This window comes from Bombyx mori, chromosome 21, assembly GCF_030269925.1.
Source record: "Bombyx mori chromosome 21, ASM3026992v2".
Taxonomy (NCBI): Eukaryota; Metazoa; Arthropoda; class Insecta; order Lepidoptera; family Bombycidae; genus Bombyx; species Bombyx mori.
Genome location: NC_085127.1, coordinates 5,308,364 through 5,328,493, shown reverse-complemented (window position 1 = coordinate 5,328,493; position 20,130 = coordinate 5,308,364). Strand labels below are relative to the sequence as shown.

At 37.9% G+C, this 20,130-nt stretch overlaps 1 protein-coding gene across 1 annotated transcript in view; it reads left to right on the top strand.

The window, feature by feature from the left end:
- LOC101738220 (lachesin) overlaps window positions 1-20,130 on the top strand; it is an 89,883-nt gene that overhangs the window by 64,112 nt on the left and 5,641 nt on the right. The window contains exons 5-10 of the mRNA XM_012693316.4: window positions 10,620-10,790; window positions 13,489-13,617; window positions 14,988-15,126; window positions 17,548-17,699; window positions 18,538-18,642; window positions 19,248-19,310. Coding sequence (XP_012548770.1) covers window positions 10,620-10,790; window positions 13,489-13,617; window positions 14,988-15,126; window positions 17,548-17,699; window positions 18,538-18,642; window positions 19,248-19,310 — 759 coding nt within the window. The remainder of the gene's footprint in view (window positions 1-10,619; window positions 10,791-13,488; window positions 13,618-14,987; window positions 15,127-17,547; window positions 17,700-18,537; window positions 18,643-19,247; window positions 19,311-20,130) is intronic.

The window sequence follows — 20,130 nt, the reverse complement described above, 5'->3', positions numbered from 1 at the left end:
GGACGAGCTCACAGCCCACCTGGTTTTAAGTGATTACTGGAGCCCATAGACATCTACAATGTAAATGCGCCACCCACCTTGAGATATAAGTTATATAGAGATATAGTATAGAGATAGATATAGTATATAGATATAGTATATAGAGATATAGTATAGAGATAGATATAGTATATAGAGATATAAGAGATATAGTTACAAGGCCTACCCCACCCTCCAAACCGAAACGCATTACTGTTTCACGGCAAAAATAGGCGGGGTGGTGGTACCTACCCGTGCGGACTCACAAGAATGTCTTACCACCAGTGATTACGCAAATAATAATTTTGCGGGTTTGATTTTTATTACACGATGTTATTATTCCTTCACCGTGGAAGTCAATCGTGAACAACTATACTAGAGTTTCACTTTTTCATTAAATAAATTTGAACTATATGTCTATACGTTAATACTGCAATTCGTTTGTCGTATAGAACAGCAATCCTCTGACACTGTTCGGTATCAATGCGAAGAACTTTAATAGCAACGCGGTATCACGTACAAATCTTTTAAACAGGATTCGATCCCGGTGATTTACCGCCCGTACATTTTGTTCGTGAACTTCGAACTAATAGTTTCGAAGTTATAAGATTTATTTTGTTTGGTAACTTTCGTCTTCATGTCTATTAAGCTTGCCAATAACGTTTATTGTTCTATTTATAAGAATAAACTTAATTTCAAAATTATTCTTTCGAATAAATAATTGTAGATCTATTTAAAAATCTTTATTAATATTTTTTATTGTGATGGACATTATTTACAATGGTGTATTTGTAAATTCACTGGTGGTAGACCTCTTGTGAGTCCGCACGGGTAAGTACCACCACCCCGCCTATTTCAGCCGTGATGCAGTAATGCGTTTCGGTTTGAAGGGTGGAGCAGCCGTTGTAACTATACTGAAATCTTAGAACATATCTCAAGGTGGGTGGCGCATTTACGTTGTAGATTTATATGGGCTCAAGTAACCACTTAGCACCAGGTGGGATGCGAGCTCGTCCACCAATCTAAGAAAAAAAAAGAAAAAAAACTTGAAGACATTATATTTGTTAAAAAAGAAAACTATCAAAATGTGGCTTCTGACTGACTCTATGGTGCAGTAATTAATGCCCTTTACTGTTGTGCCGAGGGTCACGGGTTCAATTCCCACATCAGACAAACATTCGTGTGATGAACAGATTTGTTTGCTCTCTGTCTGGGTGTTTATTATCTATATGTATATTTATTTAAACCTATACAACTATGTATGTCAGGCTTTGGTACCCATAACACAGGGAATCCTAATTTGGAGCCGGATAACCGTGTGTGATTTATTCCCAACTATTATCATATTAGTTATTATTAATATTTTCTTAACCTTCTTAATGTTCGTATAAAGTTATATAAACGAGATAACCTGGTATTAAGTGGTTACCGACACCCTTAGGAATCACAACATGAATACCACCCCCACCCATCATCATCATAGTTGGTTGCTCTTGGCAGAGCAGTCGCGGTCATGTGGAATCTTTGTTTATTAAAGCCTTGACAGATGTTCTCCATAGTTCTCGAACTGAGACTTTTTTTTTTTTTTTTTTTTTCTCGGGGGGAAATCCTCATGGACTACCTTCGCCTAGGGAAAAGCGAAGGGGCGTGCCGGACTCCTACCGGCTAAAACCACCCCGGTGTCCACCCACACGTGCGCGCAGGGCCGCGGGAATCCAAAATTCTTCCGCAGCCCCACACCAGTGCTGGCCAGGTCTATCCAGGCCTCGTCTCCTGCACGGAGTAGTGAGGCGTTCAGCTACTCCGTGCATCGCCTCAGAGGCACGCGCCGACACCCGCATGCGCCTCCGTCTCAGGTCCATCGAATAGGGGGCGAGGGCTTTCCCAAGTCCCTCGCCCCTGGACCCATTCATGGGGGGCGGAAAAGGGCACTGTCCGCCCTTGTCCTGCGCCCGGTGCGCCTTCTGCGGCCGGGAAAGGGAGTCGAGATCTCCCTCTCCCGTTCCGCAGTTTCCTTCTGCGACATCACGTCCTCGCAGAAGGACACCACCGCGTCCCACGACTCTGCGCTGCCGACCATCCTCCGCACTACGGCCGGCAGCGACAGATCGCTTCCTACTTCATTTGTGAGGACACGGCGCTGCTCCTCCCAAGCTACACACTCGGCGAGCGTGTGTTGCGCCGTGTCCTCCCCGCAGTGGACGCAGTGGTGGCACCGAGCGTCCGGCTCCCTGTCTATGCGGCACAGGTACTTGCCGAAGCAACCGTGCCCCGACAGCACCTGTGTCACCCTAAACGACAGGGATCCGTGCCTTCTCCCGAGCCAGTCGTCGAGTACTGGCCGGATCGCCTCGACGGTTGCGAGGCCGGCGGTAGGGCGCAGAAGCCTTTGCCGCCATTCCGCCACCAAGGCCAGACGGAGCTCCTCTCGGCGCAGCGCGATCTGCCGCTGCACCAGCCTCGAGCCCCGTGCCCGCTCTTCCTCGCGCCATCGATATAATGACGCGAGTACTTTCGCCTCTAGGTCCCAGGGCGGGGATCCGGCCAGGACGCAAGCCGCCTCGTAGGAAATCGTGCGGTACCCGCGGATGACTCTGACGGCCATCACCCTCTGCGGCTTACGCAGAATGGCGAGTGTGCTGGCCGTCATGTCCATCGCCCACACAGGGGCCCCATACAGGGCCATGGACCGCACGATTCCCACGTACAACCGCCTACAGGCGGCGCTCGGGCCCCCCAAATTGGGAAGCAACGTTGAAAGCGCGCCCGCTGCACCCATCAGCTTGGGCACCAGCCGCCGGAAGTGGGGCCCGAATTCCCATCGGCTGTCGAGCACCAATCCCAGATACTTCATGGTGGACTCGACAGCTATCCGGGTCCCACTTACCACGATGTGTGATCCCGGCGCCGGCGCACGTCGGGGGCCATGAAACACCATAGCCTCCGACTTGTTTAGGGCCACCTCCAGGCCCAGGCGCCGGATGCGGTTCACCACCAGTGACACCGCAGCCGCGGCTATCAACGTCGCTTCCCTGTGCGAGCTCCCCCGGGCAGTGACAAGCGTGTCGTCCGCATAACACGTCAAGTTGGCGCCCGACGGGAGCTCGCCTCTCAGCACCCAGTCGTAGCCGATGTTCCACAGGAGCGGTCCCAAGACCGATCCCTGTGGAACACCGCACGACATGAGGTGCCGACCGGCACCGTCACGTCCCCGATAAGTGACGCATCTACCCTCCAGATAAGCCCCTACCGTACGGCGGAGGTAGGGAGGCACGCGATGGTATTTCAGAGCCTCCCGAATACAACTCCAGGGTAGGGTGTTGAAAGCGTTGGAGATGTCTAAAGACACCGCCAGTACCACCCCACCCCGGGACACCGTCTCCTCCGCCAGGGCCCTCACGCGCATGATGGCGTCTATGGTGGAGCGCCCCCGACGAAAACCAAATTGGTTGTCATCCAGGTCCGGCCCCTCCCTGCACAAGTGGCTGACGAGGCGATCTGCGATAATGCGCTCAAAAAGTTTGCCCGCCTCATCGAGCAGCACTATGGGCCGATACGCGGACGGCGAGTCCGCGGGGCGCCCCTCCTTCCTGAGCAGGACCAGCTTCCCCTCCTTCCATACACTAGGAAACTGACCCTGCTCTGAGACTGACCCTGAACTGAGACTTGGCGCAAGCACTCGTTAATTAGGGTAAGGTCTTTCACTTGATCAGTCCAGCGCATGGGGTTTCATACACCCCCACCCAACCTGAGATAATATGGCAGTCTCCATTTAACTGTCTAACGGCTATCTACCCTTCCAGTCGGAATATATGACAGCCTCGCGACAGAAATGGTACTACAAGAATGTACTACCCGTACTTACTTGTGCGAGTATGCAATATACCTACCATCAATAAATTCTTCATTTACTTCTCCGATGAATACATACTCGCTTTTTTTGAGTAGTAAATATTTCGTATAAAGAGTGGACCTACTCTATTCGGCACTATTTAACTACCCTCTAGAATCGCATATGGACTAAAAGGAACTTATACTTAAATAGCCGCGTACAAATAACAATTAAATGCGCCTATTAAAGTAACGTACTTATAGAGTGCTCTGAGGAGTTGTTCGAGATGATACCGGCATCTCGTTTTTACCATCGCACCGCCCGCCACCGGAGTAGAGTTCATCCATACTACCTGGAGCCACTGCGGTCATCCACAGTGCGTTTCCAGAGGTATTTTTTGCCACGCACCATCCGGCTATGGAATGAGCTCCCCTCCACGGTGTTTCCCGAGCGCTATAACATGTTCTTCTTCAAACGAGGCTTGTGGAGAGTATTAAGCGGTAGGCAGCGGCTTGGCTCTGCCCCTGGCATTGCTGAAGTCCATGGGCGACGGTAACCACTCACCATCAGGTGGGCCGTATGCTCGTCTGCATACAAGGGCAATAAAAAAAAATTGAATATATAACGTTTATTTTAATAGTGTTTTAAAACATCATCAAGCCTAAAAACGTTCACGAAAATGTCAAACACCAACCGCGTGGACTCAATTAGTTTCACTTTTAAAAAGCTGTAAACGTCATTAACTCCTAATTAGAGAAATGGATATCTTTGATGACGAGAAAACATTTCCTAATTTCATTCACGGAATCTATCGTTACCATCCAATTTCAAATTCTGTTTGTTTAATTAAAAATAAAATACATTCGAACTCAGATATTTTATATTCAAACTAGCTTTTGCCCGCGACTCTGTCCGCGTGAATAGTTACTTTGGCATAACGCAAAATTTTACCCCCACTTCATTTACGTAGAAAGTGAAAATATTTTTGAATTATGGAATGTTAAGGAGCTATTTAAAACCCTATTTTGAAACATTCTTTATTGGTGCTCCACTTGTATTGCCCTTACCGTGATGTTATATAGCCTATATATAGCCTTCTTCAATAAATGGGCTATCTAACACTGAAAGAATTTTTCAAATCGGACTAGCAGTTCCTGAGATTAGCGCGTTCAAAACAAACAAACTCTTCAGCTTTATAATATTGGTATAGATTGGGTTTATTCGTTCACACAAACTTGTTTGTTTACCTTTAGAAATGATACAGGAGATCGAGGGCAATGACCTCAACATCAGAATATTGCAGAGTCGTATATTGCAAAGAAGGGCCGAATGGTATCGCTTATAGCTGGCGTGAGCAGTCGGGCGAGTATGATGACATGTAGTTGTTTTACAGAATAAGTTGAACGTGAAAAGGTTGAACAAAATAAATAACAATACAGCAACTTTTTCGAACATCAAATGCTTATTTACTGCGATATGTTTATATATCTTGTCCCATGACTCTTGCCATCCGTATCATGCATAAAACAGCAGCGGCAGCAGGCAGCGGCTTGGGCGGTAGGCAGCGGCTTGGGCGGTAGGCAGCGGCTTTTGCGGTAGGCAGCGGCTTGGCTCTGCCCCTGGCATTGCTGAAGTCCATGGGCAACGGTAACCACTCACCATCAGGTGGGCCGTATGCTCGTCTGCCTACAAGGGCAATAAAAAAAAAAAAAAATATTGTAAAGAAACAATTTTTATTCGCGATTATATTTGTGTTATGTTGTCAGCAACACTAACATCTGTATTCGATTTCAAAAACGATTACAATACATTTTATCTATCTATATATATATAATTAATTGCTGTTCGTTAGTCTCGCTAAAACTCGAGAACGGCTCGACTGATTTGGCTAATTTTGGTCTTGAATTATTTGTGAAAGTCCAGAGAAGGTTTAAAATGTAGATAAATATGAAAATGCTCGGAAATAAATAAAAATAACAATTTTGTTTTTCCTTTGATGCGTCCCCCGTCGGGCAGATTCCTTTTGTTTGTTTTAAGTTTATTTTATACAAAAGTTTAGGTCTTGTATTTATCAAATGAAGGACTACGAAGTCAGCCGGGTCAGCTATTATAATAATAAATGTAATCACTTTTTTTTCATCGTGAACTATGGGAGCCCGTTATCAGAAGATTGTTAAAAAGTGTTACTCGTAATAGAACTGAGAATGAAACCAAATAAATAAAATTATTATAATTTAAAATTATGTTAATTATTCTTCTTATAACTGGACCATAGAGCACCGGTAATTCATTATGAATAAGACCTTTGTGATTATTATTTTTAAAGCCGTATTGTATAATTCGAAAAATAACGAATTTTAATACATCACTGAGCACATGGGGTATCATTAAATAGGTCTTAAAAGTCATTAGGTTGGCTAGATGATAACAATACGCTCTTCTGAAGTCGTAAAATGTGTGGGTTAATGTTACCTTTTCAACAAGTTGGAAATTTCTGAAAATTCAACATTATTGAACATAAAATAAGCTTTCCAGGAAAATCGGTTTAGAATACACATTGAGTATTTTTGAAATTTCGGAATTATTCCCATATAATATGTTATATTATCAAATAAACTTGATTTCACACTGTATGTGTTTATTGTATTGAATTGCTGGACAAGTTTACGACTCACCTACGTGTATGCGACATTGGGCTGAAACCACAACTGGTTACTGGTGGTAGGACCTCTTGTGAGTCCGCGCGGATAGGTACCACCACCCTGCCTATTTCTGCCGTGAAGCAGTAATGCGTTTCGGTTTGAAGGGCAGGGCAGCCGTTGTAACTATACTTGAGACCTTAGAACTTATTCTCAAGTTGGGTGGCGCATTTACGTTGTAGATGTCTATGGGCTCCAGTAACCACTTAACACCCGTCCACCCATTTATGCAACACAAAAAAAGGAATATGGTTACATTTTTTACCCTTTTCCTTGTTTGAAATGAGTTGAACGAATTGAAACAATTAATGTATTTTTGTTTACATAAAAGTACTAATTACGAGTAAGAGTTTTTTTTTTACATTTTTAATGTTATTTTCATAATTGATAGTGTTGATACATTTACCCTTTTCGGCTTGAAATTCCTCTTGAGGGACCCCGTGTATAAGAGTGAATGTATAAATAATATATGTAGGGCATTTTTAGTGAGTTATTGCGTTACATTTGGAGAGATTTAAAATTATCATCATACAGTGCAGGAATGAACTTAAACATAACTACTATTAATTTGCTTAGTACCGTATAGTACCCGGAGAGAGCCATTATCTCGAAAAGAATTCCTAAGGGAGACTCTTCACAAACAAGAGTTCAACTAAAGAAACGGTGAATTGTTAACAATACGGATAAATACTAAAAGAGAAAATATGACGGCTGTACGAAGTGAAAAATAAAGTATTGTTACCACATTAACAATAAATATTTCTTACAATATTATTTCATTAAGAGCAATCTCTAATATTCCACTTCTGTATCTACCAAGTAACGCTTGACTGAAATCATTAATTGTAGGTAACTTTGCTGTCACACAATAGGAGGAAGACAAGAGTATTGTAACTTAATTTTATCGTTGATATCACAAATAACATTGAAAGAGACATTAGCCAAAGACTTAAACCTAAAATGTCATTTAGATAGATGATATTCGGAAAGAAAGCGTCATTGTGTCCAATTCAGCTTCTTATTAAGGTTCTAGATTAGCAATGTTTGTACACTTAACATTTTAAAATATATTTATGCATACCAACCGAAACTTAGCCAAATATTATGTATCTGAAATATATATTAAATTAATTTTTCCCCTACTTAATCGTTGGTAGTCTAACTATTCCAACTGCGCGCTGATAGATGGCTGGATTAGCTCACGGGGATCAATCTGAGAGATTTTGATAGCACTAGCCCTAACAAGAGCAGTGCTTCGCTTGAATGTACCACCGAATCGGAATAGTGACCAACTGAGAAAATCCGGCATGAAACTAAACGGGTTGTGTTTATGGACTAGGTTGCAACGCGAAACTCTTAATTTATATTCGACGAGATCGACCAAAATAGTGACGGTGCTAAAAGCACTGAGAGTGGATCGGTGGGATCCGATTAGATGTCTTTAGGTGGACGAACGCTTTGCATTAGCCCGTCGCGTCGCCGCGTCGCGTCGTCCGGGTCGGTTATGTAATTAAAGACGGCTCCGGTAAGAGGGCTGTCGTGTCGCGTCCGCTTTTACGAAGCATTCTGACGCTTCAAACACTGATCACCTCAAAACCTTATCAGCACTTTTGAATATTTATGCTGATTAAAATATTAATGTATCGGAAGGAAACATCAATAAGCAAAATATGACTTTAAGTTGTTTATTTTATTATATTTGTATTACGCGAACGATATTAGTCCTCAAATAAAAATAACTTTTGAATAGAGCTTTTAGTGTGCTAACCTAACAGTAGGTAAATAGTCTCCAATTTACCTTTGAGAATTTCTCATTTCAAAACTACCGAGCACAATATTAAAAACCTGAATGTTTTGCTTGCTAGGAATGATTAAAATATTTGAACTGCTTGATGTCGAGTTTTTTTTTTATCTGTTTCATGTTTTTAATACTTTTGAATTTTCGGCATAATAAGGCACACCACGTTGATTTCAATTTAAATTATACATCCAAGTTATTTCATAGCTTCTGTGAAATGCCGTCACGTTTTTTGGTGGCTATTGCATGATTTTGATATACACCTGATAGCACTATAACAAAAAGGTTTTTAGAAGCATCAGCAACTGCACAAGGATTTAGGCTCAAGCAGCTAAACAATGCGTGCATGTACTAAAACAAATTTAAAAAAAATGTGTGGTGTCGTGGGACAGGAAGTTCCTTATTATAAAAATATTAATTTTAAATTCTATTCTATATGGCAAACTTCATTCACGGTAGTATGCATAAGAGTTAGTGTATTGCACTTGACAAACGAACGTTCTGAGATCGTGGTCAATGAATGATAAAAAAATATGTTATTTTGTTGTACGTTATTACAAAGTTAAGACGTACACTGTGTGTGTGCATTACTAATTTGTACGTTATTACAAAGCTAAGTCGTACACTTTATGCATTAAAATCTTACGTTACGGACCTTTTTTCCCGGTTAGGGTACCCCTCCGCTTCGTCCCGTAAGTAACTTCGTTCCAAAAAAAAAACGCACTGATAAGATGTGTGTTAAGATAACTTGAATAATGTAACACAATGACAAAAAGTATGTGGACTTCAAATTGAAAATTCATATCCGGCTCATGGCAAAAAATATGGGTTCAACCGCGGGAGATTTATAATAAAGCGACCGATGAACGCCAGGAAAAACGAATAAGCAGATATTATTTCGCTCTGGGAGATTTATTTCCTCAGCTCCGAATATTCGCTGGCAAGTACATAAATTACCTTTTTAGACCAGTTTCTATTAATTTTTTTTTGTTCGGCGCGTTATTAAATTTAGTTTGTTTTGTGGAGCAATATATCCTTGTGGAGGATGATGAAAAGAATATATTCGAGAATTTCATTTTCTCCGAGTATTTACACAAAGACACTGCACATTAAGTGGAAGAAAGCTACTGATTGTGAAATATTGTGAACTGACCCAGGTCCGTTCTCCCTATATTTTGCGAAAGGCAGTGGTGATTAGCTAATATTCAGTAATATACATAGTTCTGTCTACATGTATACCACTAACCTAGTCATTTTTAACATATGTACTACTTTCTAACTTTAAAGATTTTGTAAATTTTCTGTGTACACACCTATTTTAAGATACGCTTTTATTGGCTTGTTTGTATGTAACGAAATCTTTGAATGTCATTTTTCATTCATAATTGAATTGACATTGACTAGTTGAATTGGTTGACATTTGAATGTCAATAATTTAATAACTTCGTTCTAATATTCTGACCGGTATAGACGGAAAAAAAAAATTGTTGCTATTTCCGTGTTTTCTTAATTTTTAACACCTTGAACGCCATGCTGTTTGTTCATCGGTGGGCCTAGCATACTATACCAGTCGGACCAAGATAAAAAAAGAAAAAAAATTGCGACTTTTACCGTCTAGTTTTTAATATATTTTAAAAGGCTATTAAAAAACTACATACCAGTTTCTATTGGATTTGAAGACCAAGGCGTAGGATTCGGCTAAAGGACCACGCGGCTCACTTCCATACGCGTTTTATTTTGAAGTCGTCGTAGTCTACGGGATAAGACGTCCAGTGCATTCGTATCTAGCAATGCAATAACGACCGTCTGGTGTAGTGGTAAGTGACATGGTCACTACACAAGGGGGTCGCGGGTTCGAATCCCGCCAAGGAAAGATATTTGTATGATAAATATAAATGTCTTTTTCAGGGTTATGGATGTATATTAAATATATGTATGTGTATAATAAAAATCTTACATTTATTTCCGTTATCTGGTACCTGTAACACAAGTTCTTTACGAACTTATCACGGGACCAGTTAACGTGGCGTGATTGTTAGTAAATATTTATTTATTTATTTATTATTTATATTTACTGGTACTCGGATGCCGCCGGCAGATACCTACCCGTGGGGACTCACAAGACGTCCTACCACCAGTAAAGGTGTTATGTAAAACAAAGGAAGCTTCGATCTTATATCTCAAATCGGGTGGCGGCATGCACGCTGTGATAACCGTGGACTAATAGTAGTTAGTGACTTAATATTCAATATTTTTTGTCTCTTTTACACAGTTCCACCGAACATCGTAGATAAAGGCACGAGTGGAGATCTCGTTGCACGCGAAGGTCAAGACACAAGTCTATCCTGCAAAGCCGAAGGAACACCACTCCCGCGAATTTTGTGGAGAAGAGAAGACGGTACCAACATTCAACTCAGGAATGAAGCCGGCGATCTTCGAAAAGGTGAAGTTTATTTTTATTTATATTAGTTTACACGACCGTCTTTACGCTTCCCAGATTCCAATAAGTATTACGGTCTTCTTTTTTAATTGTTTTTATTTGGACAGCTTCCAAGTTGTCTTTTCCAAAAAAATTATTATAATTGAATCTATTTCGGATTTTCAAAACAAATATCTAAATCGGTCCCACCACTTTTCTATCGAAGCGCATTGATATGAATAAAATTTTATTTCATTATATTGATTAAAATCACCGTCCCGGATTAGTTTAATATACACACAATCATTTATTTTAAAAATAAAAATTATGAGTTTATTAATTAAAAAAATGTGAACAGAAAAAAAGTTTAAAGTAAAATTCTGTTCCAAAACAGTAGTATTTGTACTAAATATTCACAAAATCAAACACATGACCAAAACAAAAATAGACAAAAATGAACACAACAAATTTTTATATTCAAACAAATAAATTTGTATTGGTGTATAACCATATCAAATGTCTTATTATTTTCAATTTTCCTACCAAAATATCTCCAAAACTTTACTCGTTAATTTTGGAATAAATGCTACTTTTTAATTATTATAAATACATAGTTTTAATGGGCAGAACAATTAGATATCAAATTTTTTTATTACTCTTGTAGGCAGACGAGCATATGACCCATCTGAGCAGCTGCCTACCGCATTATTATTATCATATTATATATATACCCTCGAGATCTTTAACTCGTAAGACAAAATCACCTCCAGTCACAACGCTTGTCAGCTTTCTAGGGACTTTACGACCCTTATCTTAGAACAATGTCCAATTCGAACTTAGCCCGCTAAAGATACGCGTACAAACAGAAATTATGGAAATCACCTTCAAATATTTAATTTATTCCACAACACCTGCCGACAAGGTCTTCTGTGAGACCTCCTTAGGTATTTAAATTTCACAAATTTACTACTCTTCATTCAGATATTAAGGTATTCAGGTCTCGTGAAACGAGAAGTCCTCTGTAGTAATAATGAAGAAAACTAAGTGGACTTTAAATTTCTAGATATAAATGTACTATATTCAAAGGAGAAAAGCACGTGCTTATACGTGTACATTAAACTTTTTTTGTATAACTGAAAACATTTTTGTGATCATTACCCCTAAATACTAATGCATTTTGTATTAAAAGTCAAACGATGTTTAATTTAATTTTTTTTTTAAGTAAGTTTGTAAATGTATTATTAAAGACTTCGAAAAATAAAAAAAATGTTATAATAGTTTAAGTATGTCCGCGCCAGTACTTCACGTACAAGCGGGGACTACGAGGTCTGCGGGGGGGTCCAACCACCACCACGGCATCGACGACTCGAGCGGCGAGGACCGAACACACACAGCGACACAGAACACTACTGGAACGATATAGAATCGCACGCGCGACTTGCGGCTAATATTGCATTAAAACTTTATATACAGTCCACTTAACAATAAAACCTCAAGAACAAAACCTTTATTTTACTGAGCTATCGAACAAAGTACGTTATTTTACGTAACACAATCGCGACTCTCTTTCTCTATATATAAGAAATTCATTTAAACTTCAAAGGCACGTCTAATTTACAGCTAACGTCCAAACAGAGGCTACATAGAATATCATTAATTGTAACTGTCGCTAAGTTTATAAGAAAACCAGAGGAGCTCGTTCGGTCTCTGCTACGAACGATTATATTCTGCTATAAATATTCATTTCGGGTGTTCAAGAACAGCTGACATCTCGTAACTATCGACGACGAATTAAGGTCAAGATATTTTATTAATACAGTTTTTTTTATTAGAGAACAAAGATTCTCTGTCTAATACAACATTATACATGTAATGTATCAATTGGATTGTAGTGGAATTATGACAAATTGTCTAGATAAAAAAAAGCAATATGTAGACAGTTACAATCAATGATATTCTCTGTAGCCTCTATTTAGACATTAGCTGTAAATTAGACATGCCTTTGAAGTTTAAATAAATTGCTTATATTTATATATATTATATATAATATTTAGAAAGAGAGAGAGAGAGAGAGAGAGAGAGAGAGAGAGAGAGAGAGAGAGAGAGAGAGAGAGAGAGAGAGAGAGAGAGAGAGAGAGAGAGAGAGAGAGAGAGAGAGAGAGAGAGAGAGAGAGAGAGAGACGTAACGTGTTACGTAAAATAACGTATTTAAACCACAATAATTTTATTTTATTTTTCTAAGGATTAATAATAGATTTACAAACTTAATTCAAAAATAAATTAAATTAAAAATCCTTTGTCTTTTAATACAAAATGCATTAGAAATAGGGGTAATGATCAGAAAAATGTTTTTGTTATAAGAAGGAAAATCGTATTAACAAGGTAAAAGGTACCCTTTGACAATATTTTAATTAACTTTGGATAATAAAGGAATATTTTCAGTACCGACTTTAAATTCAATTAAGCCATTAATAGGTCAAAGAACTAATTCACAGGGATTTCACAGAATTATTCCGTATACAAAAGCCGGTCAAAATGAATCTATTTCAAGGAATTTTGGTATCATATTGAATGAGAAGGTTTTCATCATTCATTCATTTCAAATTGAACGAGAAATGTATAGAATTTTAAATCTGGGTGAAGGATAGGTATTAAATTTTTAAGATAATGCTATTACTACCATATATTTTTTTTGTATAACAAACTGTTCTTTTCTGTGCAGTTGACATGTTCATGGGACCAAATTTAAACCTAACAAAAGTAGAACGACGACAGATGGGAGCATACCTTTGTATCGCGTCAAACGAAGTTCCACCTTCAGTCAGCAAAAGGATAATGCTGAATGTTAATTGTAAGTAAGCAGTTCGATATCTCACGAATGTTTAAATATTTTGTTTTAAAGGAACATTTATTTTTGACGTGACAACGTCTTATGATTCGATGGAGCCGGCTGCACGCACGAAAAAACATGACTCATGCGGCGTTACATCGCTTTGAGGCGTTCCATTTAAGGCTTGAAGTGCAAGTGAGAGCGCGCAACGAGCGACAAAGAGGCACAATCGGCCTCCGCGTTCGGCAGCGTTCGACATCTGTCTCTCTCCTACTTGAGTGAGCGATGCATCCGCGTGGACAGCTGCTATACAATTAATACATTTACATGTTTTCGTCAAGTATGAAGTCCAAGAAGTGAAGTGAAGATCCATCAGTATTTTCTTATGACGTTGTCACGTTCAACTAACGTCAGTAAACCGACTTTACAGACAACCGATTTTTTTATTTTTTGTACAGTCGCAAATAGTTTCTCCATTTCGAATTTACAATTGTATACGGCAAGTTCAAGGAATGTTTCACAGTAGAAATTCCAGTAGGGCCGCCGATAAAAAGTCTATTGCGTTCTCGTCTTTCAAACCTCCTGGAATCTCTAGAGCACTGAAAAGTGTCTCTCGGTCTGAAAATGCCTATGCAGAATCGAAATCAAAGAAGTTAGTTTTGGCAAATATAAATCTTATTCACAAAATTGTGTTTGCTCGATGTTTGAAAACGGTAAAAAAATGGGCATATACACTAGGTATATAGGGACGAAAGGTAAATAATAATAAGTTGATTGAACAATGTAAGTAAAAATTTTTTCTATCCCCTGGATTGAAACTTAGTTAAACTTAATTACTTTTGGAACTTTAGGAAAGAAAATCTGTCCTATGATTAATCGCATCTTTAACTTACTAAAATCTTTCCGCATTTATTTGCCGTGACTGAATTATTATTTAAGTCAGAGCCTAAATCTCTATGGATTTAAATAGTCGCAGTTGATATAGTATTTATGTTGTGAGCGTTTACTAAAGTTTCATTTTTGATAATTTCACCACTTTTTAATTAAGGCAAAAGATGGTCAATTGTATGGAGATCTATTTTTTTATTTATTTAAATGCACAAAAATCCAATGCCTGCTTTGCTATTAATTTATTAGAAATGGGTATAATGAATAATAGTAATGAATATAGATATCAATATCAGCATTTTTCAAATTAATATCGAAAATTCGTCTCTTTTAAAGACGTTGCATAAAATTATACCTTAAAACTTCGTATATAAGGTGTATGATTTGTGGGTAGTATTACAAATATAATAGCTATAATGCCCTTAGAGCTAATTATTTGATTCATCGTATCGACTGGATTGCTAATAATATTATAAAACCAAATGTGTTATTCTAAAACGTAGTTCCACCATCAATCCTGGTGGCGACCAAGGTCATCGGCGTGCCGACAGGATCACAAGCCAAACTGGAATGTTTCGTCGAGGCGTTTCCACAAGCTATTAATTATTGGCTCAAGAGCGGCGAAGAGATGATTCTTTCCAAGTAAGTTATGAACGCGAATGAAAAATGATTTTTTAAACCTGTTTTTTGCACACAGCTTCTGCATTTTGTTGTGTTTTGTCTAATGTCTTTTTTTTTGTTAATATTTATTCTTGTTTATTTCCAATTCTAATGATTAAATAAATTAAAACAAATATTTTTGGTTTCTTTGTTATAAGTATATAAGTTTTATTCACACGTCATAAATGTCGACAAAGTCAATTAAAAGTGTATTATTAAGAATAACAAAAAAATTGTGGACAGATCTAGACATACTTAAAAACCACAAACAAAGAAGCACTAGCTTTCAACAAAAAAGATTTTCTAAATATCTGTTCACATCGATAAAAGTATTGACACAAATAAAAATTACAGTCAAACTAAGAACCTCCTCCTTTTATGAAGACGATTAAAAAGGAAAAACTAATTATTATCTTAAAGAGGATTTCAGGGCATCATTAAGCTAGAGGACATATAATGATATAAGTAATATATTATCTGGTTAAAATTGAATAAAAATTCGGGGAATGCAACCATATCTCGTCTTGTCATTGCCACTATGTACTTTTCACTCATTCATAGTCGCAATATCATTAACTCATTTACCAACTCCCTCTCAGAGACTTTTTGACTCCATACCAAATTTCCTAAACAAAATATTTAAAAAAATGAAAAATTAAAATATATACATACACATAAAATCAATCTGAAACGTGGAGACACAGGTATTCTAAAACTTTGAGAATTTGATTTCATGTTTTAAGTTATTTATTTTGATAACAAAGTTATAGGTATACAAACCTACGGGCTCTAATAAAACACCTAACACCGTGGGGATAGTTGGCTAAGAAACAAGAAACTGCTAATGGAACACGATACTGTGGAAGACGACGGAGGAAGACAAACAAACTTCTCCACATATACTCAAAACATAAAGAAGCTCTTTAACATATATTCTTAGATCGTCCTCGATTTTGGACTATAACAAAGATATTTAATAAGATAGATTTGTGAAAATGGATTAAATAGGTCGTAGTTATTGGTAGATTTCCATTCCGATTACTCTCTGATTTCAATGATAATAATCATGATATCATCAATGCTCCTTTCATATTGTAACTGTTGGAATATGATATAAGCGCATTCAAGGCTGTTATTCTTGGTAGCAGTAATAGTTAGTTTTTGTTGTTTAGATAATACGGTCTTAAGTTACACCTATTGTTAGAATATTATACACAATCTGATTAAAAAACCTACCAGCTCATTCTAAAGAGATGAATGAGAATAGAGGTCGGTGGCAGTCTTTGTGATCAATGAGTTTTACTCGGCTTATTTTTATTACGCAACATCTTACTAGGTAACTGGTCTCATAAATATTAGCAAGTTCTTGCTCGTGTTTGACTCATGACTGAGATTCATAACTACACTAAATGCTTTGCTTATTAGGTTTACAATGCCATAAATTTACAATAATTTCAAAATGTCTTTAACATAATTAATTATTTATTTATTTATTACACTTCATGTAAAATTTACACTGTCGGAATTAAAGCCTAAGGCAATCTCTACCAGTCAACCAAAGGTAGTGCAGAGTAAATGGTGGTAGGTGCAATGAAATTTATATTAAATTACAAATACATAAACAAAAATATATATATGCATACATCAATGTAATGGTTTATACAGTATTCAAAGGAATTTATTAATAAATTAATTTACCAAATAACTTTAACTTAATAAATTATCGGTGTTGAGACGCATTATAGGTACCATCATCATAGTTACTATTATTGTAGAACACTCATGCATTCCAGATTTCTATTATTTAATGAAATTTCCCCTTTTAGATAACAAGCATTTCTACTAATCTAGTACAAGAAACCGGATGCGAACAACATTTTTCATGATTTAGCATTAAACAGTGTTTTAAAATTTGAGCCCAGTCGATAAAGGTACAAGCCGTAAATTCCAGTGAATTGTTTAAAATAAATTTGTACGGATTTACATAAGCTTAGTGAAACAATGTTAAACTCTCACTTAAAATTTAAACCGAACTCAAAATTCATCGTCTAAAACTATTTTATAACGGCTTCGTATCGGCAACAGCATTTAACCTTATTTTTTATGGAATTCACCTAAATTATAAATAGTTTATTGTAGCTTAAAATCTATCGGTATTAGGGAATTCGCTCTAAAAAATTGGGTCTTATTAGATAAACTGGGCTCACTAGTTGATGAAATACTGGAGTATGCATCTTTTTGTAAGGAACTTTGAAACCGAAAACATCTCCTTCCTCAAACTATATTTGAATAGTTCTCAATGGTAATTAGCCACAGCCAGGACTTTGTTCATGCAACGCTAATGACCATTGCACATGGAAACCCGTCCACAGATGTGATTTAAAGCTGAACCTTATGTTCCAGTTCCAAATATAATTTAACGGAAGATCGAATATCCCAGTACCAACTCCGAACCATTCTACAGATTTCGAAGTTTGAGCCTGAAGATATAGGCACCTACACGTGCGTCTCCACAAATACGATGGGAAAGTCGGAAGGGACATTAAGACTTTATGGTGAGTTTTTATGAAGTTGCTAATTAAATTAATTTTACGAAGGAATTGTATGTATAATTTAAAACAGAAAATTTCATTAATGATACTATAGCTAAAATAAGATGAGTTTTTAACGCACTTTTTATCAGTTTAAAAGATATCTTTGTAACGGAATATTTAAAATTAATTTTCATCAACATCCAGTTGTTTGAAATCATTACCTTAGAAAAAAAATAGTTATTAAGAACCGATGTTAGTACAATCATTTTATTATATTTTATATAATATCCAGACTAGGATAATTAGGATAAATAAAAATAGTTAATTTAATTTTTAGATAAACTTCCTATTAAAGAGATTTTTTTAGATTTATACTAAATCTAGGTAAAAAACTATATAAAAATCTTGGAAACAAAATTTGTACTGAATTTTTCTTAACAATTTTTCTCCAATAATAAGTAAACAAATTTGGCGTTCATGTTTAATCTATGTTCCTTAAAGTCTTCGAAGCGGCTGGAATGATGTCGATGAGATTTTTAGAAAATTGAAGATTGACAAATCGAGTGATCTTGAAGCTTGGTAACGATCGGATCAAAGTGAAATCAAAGATCGGCCACCGAAGCTGCCAAAGGCTGGATTTGACTAGTAATCAAATAAAAGTTGTTCAACATCAAATGCAACACAAACAAATGAAGCGATACTAATTTAATTCATATTTGTATCATTATAATGTATTTAAAAATATTCGTTTTCGCCTTTTCTTAGTCTACTATGTAATTTGATGAACTAACTACTACTACTGATTAAAAATCAATCCTTAACACCTAAAGTTTTAACTCGTATTATTTTTCGTTAACAGAAATCAAAATTACTACTACGACAACAACAACGACGACTACCACAACATCTACAACTACAACCACTACTACAACCACACCAGCCCCGACAACAACGGAACTACCACGTAAGACTTTACCCAATAAACCTGAAACACATAAGGCTTGGGTACCATGCGCGGTGTAACAGTACCAATTATTATATCTAAATTGGGATCAATCTGACTATCTGGTTACCTGGTACCTACAATAGCACCACCTCATCTCTTCCCATAGCTTTAATATTTAAATTTAATATTTAGAATTACATTTACAATTACATTAATGATACAAATTTTGATATACATTCAATTAACCAACGAACCTACCACAGTACTGTCTACACCTTGGTTGACTGGTACAGAATGCTTTAGGCATTAAGTCCGCCACTGTACTCTTGTGCGTAAATTTAAATAAGCAGAAAGCGATCTTCACTTCACTTAATTATAAAATTAGATAAATTAACCTCTGCATTTCTATTCTCAACAAAGACAATCAAGATTTCGGTAATCCTGATGATAAGCGGTGACCCTTTAGCCCCAAGAGATCAATAACCAAAAATGGGTGGGCGCAATCCGCTACCCAGGGCGTGGTTCTATCTATTGCGCTCTGTCGAACATAGTTGGTATATTTTACTTGTTTATGACTAATATCGGTTTTACAGATTTAACTCTTGATTATTCTCATTTCGCAGGATTTGTAGTTCCATTACAACCTGCCGAACAAAAATTCTACACACCGGACGTGACTACTTACGGTAATTATTTCTATCGATCATAACAATCTCGTTTTAAGTTCTTGTTGTGTGACTTGCAAGACAATGTGTATATCGACGCTTGAAAGGCAAACGTGACTAAGCGACAATAGCTGCTTTGTACATAAATGATAGGCTTCAGCTAGATTCGTCAAAATATAATTTTTTCAGGTTTTTTATTTTATTATTATTATGTGTATTAAGCACTGCCACGCCTGGGAAGACGGCAGGACACACTCCGGCGAGGTGGGCAACAATAGGCCGGAGCGTTAGGGACTATTGGGAGAGAAACCGGCGAACTATACGGGCATTGTCGAGCAAGACTGCTTTTTGCATTTGTGCCACCACCGACTTTTTGTTGAGACCAAGCCTCTCGAGATGTTTTGAGAGGCTTTTAGGGACCAAACCATTCACCGACACAACTACCGGGATTATTTCTGTAGATACCACCCTCCACATGTCGGTCACCTCGTGCGCCAGGTCCAAATATTTGGTCTTTTTATCTGCCTCGGCCCGCACGAGGTTCTCGTCGTAGGGGATGGTGATATCCACCAGAAATACCCGAGACTCCATCCGGTCCATCAGCACGATATCAGGCTTATTAGCAAGAATAGTCCTGTCCGTAATGATGGGCCGGTCCCAGTAGAGCTTGGCACGGTCGTTTTCGAGTACAGCGTCCGGCTGGTACTTATAATACGGTAGCCTCTGTTCGATGAGGCCATACTTAAGGGCGAGCTCTTGGTGGAGGATTCTTGCTGCTTGGTTATGCCTGTGCAAGTACTCAGTGTTAGCAAGCATAGGACAACCAGAGGTGACATGTCTG